At 39.2% G+C, this 4,207-nt stretch overlaps 1 protein-coding gene across 1 annotated transcript; it reads right to left on the minus strand.

Annotated features, from left to right (window-relative positions):
- Window positions 1–2,223: 2,223 nt before the first annotated feature.
- On the minus strand, window positions 2,224–3,940 carry LOC118933107 (olfactory receptor 56A4-like). The gene is made up of 2 exons (XM_036927081.2): window positions 3,692–3,940; window positions 2,224–2,919 (listed from the first exon to the last, which is right to left on the minus strand). Exons 1-2 carry the CDS (start codon window positions 3,938–3,940, stop codon window positions 2,224–2,226), a joined length of 945 nt encoding a protein of 314 aa, XP_036782976.2.
- Window positions 3,941–4,207: the final 267 nt, after the last annotated feature.

The raw sequence follows: 4,207 nt of genomic DNA on the forward strand, positions 1-4,207 counted from the left end.
ACCAACAGTGTAGGAAGGTTCCATTTTCTCCACATCCTCGCCAACACTTGTTATTTCCTATCTTTTGGATAGTGGCCATTCTAACTGGTGTGAGGTGATATCTCATTGTGATTTTGATTTGCATTTTCCTGATGATTAGCAATATGGAGCATCTCTTCCTGTGTCTGTTAGCCATCTGTATTTCTTCTTTGGAAAAATACCTGTTCAGGTCCTCCACCCATGTTTTAATCGGGTTATTTGTTTTTTGGTATTGAGTCACATGAGTTCTTTACATACTTTGGATGTTAACCCTTTATAAGATAAATCATTTTTTAATATATTCTCCCATGCTGTAGGCTGCCTCTTTGTTCTGTTGATGGTGTCCTTTGCTGTACAGAAGCTTTTTATTTGATGTAGTCTCAATTCTTCATTTTTGCTTTTGTTTCCCTTTCCTAGAGAGACGTCCAGAAAAAAACTGCTCATACTTATGTTCAAGAGACCTTTGTCTATGTTTTCTTCTCAGAGTTTTATGGTCTCATCTTATATTTAGGTCTTTAATCCATTTCAAGTTTACTTTTGTGTATGGAGTTAATCAGTAATCCAGTTTCATTCTCTTGCATGTAGCTATCCAGTTTTCCTGACACCATTTATTCAGGAGGTGTCTTTTCCCATTGTATATTCATGGCTCCTTTATCATATATTAATTGACCATAAATGCATAGGTTTATTTCTGGGCTCTCTATTCTGTTCCATTGATTTATTTTATAACTAGAAGTTTGTATTTTCTGCTTACTTCATTTTTCCCACTCACCAACCCTCACCTCTGGCAACTATCAATTTGTTCTCTGTATCTATGAGTTTGGTGTTTATTTGTTTGTTTGCCTTATTTTGTTTTGTTTAAAATCCACATGTAAGTGAAATTGTACAATATTTGTCTTTTTCTGCCTTATTTCACTATGCATAATGCCCTAAAAGTCCTCCCATGTTGACACAAATGTCAAGATTTCTTTTTTGGCTGAATAATATTCCATCATTCATACACAAACACACACACACACACACACACGCACATATATTTTCATTATCCTTTCATCCATCAATAAACAGATTGTTCTCATACCTTGGGTATTGTCAATGATGCTGCAATGAACATGAGGGTACATATAGCTGTTTGAGTTTGTGTTTTCTTGTTCTTTGGATAAATACCCAGAAGTAGAATTAATGGATCATATGGTAGTTCTGTGTTTTATTTGTTTTGTTTTTGAGGAATCTCCAAAGTGTTTTCCATTGTGTCTGCGCCAATTTACATTCCCTCCAACAGTGCACAAGCACTCCCTTTTCTTCATAACCTTGCCAACACTTGTTATTTCTTGTCTTTTTGATACATGTCATTCTGACTGGTGTGAGGTGATATCTCACTTTTGATTTATAGTTCTCCAATGTTTAGTAATGTTGAACATGTTTTCATGTGCCTATTGGCCACCTGTATGTCTTCTTTGGAAAAATGTCTATTAGATCCCCTGCCTATTCTTTAATCAGATTTTTTTTTTGCTTTTAATTTGTACTAGTTCTTCCTAAATTGAGAAAATTAACTCCTTATCAAATATAAGATCTGCAAATATTTTCTCCCATTCAATAGGTTGACTTTTCATTTTGTTGACAGTTTCCTTTGCTTTGCAAAAGCTTTTTAATTTAATGAAGTCCCACTTGTTTATTTTTTATTTTATTGCCTTTCTTTTGGGGTCAGATTCAAAAAGTCATTGCCAAGGCCAAGGTCAAGGAGCTTACTACTAACTACATTTTTACATCTTTTTAAATATTAACATTGTATCCTCTATTTTGAATATAAGAAGTTTATAACTCAGCTACATTATGTTAGTGAATGCTTTTATTCTTATAAAAGTGGCATAACTTTTAATATTTGCTAAAACCAGCATAAGAAATTTCATCAACAAACAGTATTGTGGGGTTAGGACTCCATAATCCAGATGCCATGTAGCGGAAAAGTTTTGAGAGTCAGAAATATTTATTAATTAATTGAAAAAGCATCTATGTGCCTGACGTAATGTTAGATGTTGCAGATAACAAAGGCAAGTTAAACAGTTTCTGACCTTAATGAGACCACAGTCTAGTGAGAATGGCAAACAATTATGGATTTGGCATACCCAACATCTGAGTAAGTTTCTTGAAGAAAGAGATTGAAATGTCCAGGCTTCCCTCATCCCTGATCTTTACTCACTTCTCTCAGCATTGGTACTTGAGTAGCTTAATAATCCCAAGCTTTATTTCCTGGGTTCGTACTCCATAGACAATGGGGTTCAGGGCTGGCGGGATGAGGTGGTGGAGGACATTGAGAAGAATGGGTACCTCTGAGGGCACTTTCTTTCCTGCCTTGTTTGTGAAGATGAAGACCAACAGCAATGTATAGAAGAAAAGGATAAGAATGAGATGGGAACCGCAAGTACTCAAGGCCTTGCTGGCTGCACCCCCTGACTGCAGACGCATAACAGCTCGCAGGATGAAACAATAGGAAAGCAAGATTAGCACCAGGTCAGAACCCAGTAGGCACCAAACACTCACAAACTGGTAGAGCTTATTTAGGTAAATATTCCCACAGGAGAGCTTTGCTACAGAAATGTTGGCACAGATACAGTTCTCCACCACATTGCCGGCACAGTAGTGGAGCCTGGCAGCAAGAACTGGTGTGGGTAGTGTGGCCAACAAATTGCGGAAGACAATGAAAATGGCTGCAAAAATGACAAACTGTTCAGTGATGATAGATGGGTAGCGCAGAGGATGACAGATGGCCACATAGCGATCATAGGCCATGACCAGAAAGGTGGAGGACTCCATGGGAAGTAATGTATTCATGATGAACATCTGTAGGAAGCAGCCCTCAAAGCTGATGGACTTCATGTTGAACCAAAAGATGAGCAGGACCTGCCAGAATTATTATTCTCAAAAACTGTGCATCCATTCCCAGCCTAGGGTACCTAAACTTGGGGAAACCCTCAGATGCCTTCAACCATCCATATCCCCAAATTACAGTACCATAATACCAGCTGGGACAGTATCCTAATTTCAGATGCCTTCTACATGCATCCCAGTTAGAGCCTAATTTATACCCTTTTCTCTCCATTTACAGATCACGCCTTTTGGATAAAAATGTTTCTTTTCAGCCTGTTTTCTGTAGACTCCAGAGTTCTTACCCAAATTCCAGATGAACACATCTACCTTTCTAAACATATCACGAGAACATCAAACTCAGCAAATCCAGTACTTATATTTGGACATCCCCAACCTCTCCATACACATATGAAATCTCTTCCAATTATGCTTCCTACCTCAATCTATAACATGAACATACAACCAACTACATTTTAGAAAGTATATTCTAGAGCTCTTGGGTTTAAGGGTGGGGTCATTCAGAGTCAGAGAGAATCTTCCCAGAAGTAAAAAAGGTCAAAACTTGGAATATCCCTGACTCAGACACTGAGAGAGAGCCTGCCAGGTGGGAAAGAATGAAACCTTAAATAAGCACAGGCAGAATGGGAGGGGAGGAGTCTGGCAGCTCTGATGGACTGAGAATGACAGTGAGGGCAACTCACAGAGGATATTTGTTCAAGGGAAGGAGGATTTATAGCAGCAAAATAAGGTAGTGTTTAAAGAAGGATGACAGAGCCCCTGAGAATAAATCCAGGGAAGATCTGACCTTGGGGATGACTGTGAGGCAGAGGATGACATCCAGCATGGAGAGGATGGCAAGCAGGTAGTACATGGGCTCATGCAGAGACGCCTCCTGCCAGATGGCGAGTAATAACACAAAGTTGGCCCCCAGAGCCAAAACCAGGAGAGGAGCCAGGACTATAGACAGCCAGTGTTGTGTGTCCTGCATTCCTGGGAAGCAGAGCATCAGGAATTCAGTCACCTGGATCCCTGTGTTGTTGAGAGATAATACCATGATTGACAGGCCGGCCTGGAACTGGCTGGAAAAAGGGGACATGAATTCAGTTTGGCTGTTGCATTAATAACCTCCTAACTGATCTCTTTGCCTCCATTCTAGGCTGCCAAGTTTCTCCACAAATCTACTGACACAAAATCTGTCTAAAATTTAAGTTGGAATCCATGTTAAAATGATTTCCTTAACATTCTTAACTTTATGAATAAAGAATAATTCCTTCACCTGAGGATGTTCCAACTGCACATGCATAGATCCAGCCAGCCCACA

This window comes from Manis pentadactyla, chromosome 9, assembly GCF_030020395.1.
Source record: "Manis pentadactyla isolate mManPen7 chromosome 9, mManPen7.hap1, whole genome shotgun sequence".
Classification (NCBI taxonomy): Eukaryota; Metazoa; Chordata; class Mammalia; order Pholidota; family Manidae; genus Manis; species Manis pentadactyla.

Coding starts and splice junctions, on each gene's coding strand:
- LOC118933107 (XM_036927081.2), bottom strand. CDS start 3,940: ATGGTATTATCTCTCAACAACACAGGGATCCAGGTGACTGAATTCCTG. Junction 2,920..3,691: donor GCCTCACAGTCATCCCCAAG/GTCAGATCTTCC, acceptor TAATTCTGGCAG/GTCCTGCTCATCTTTTGGTT.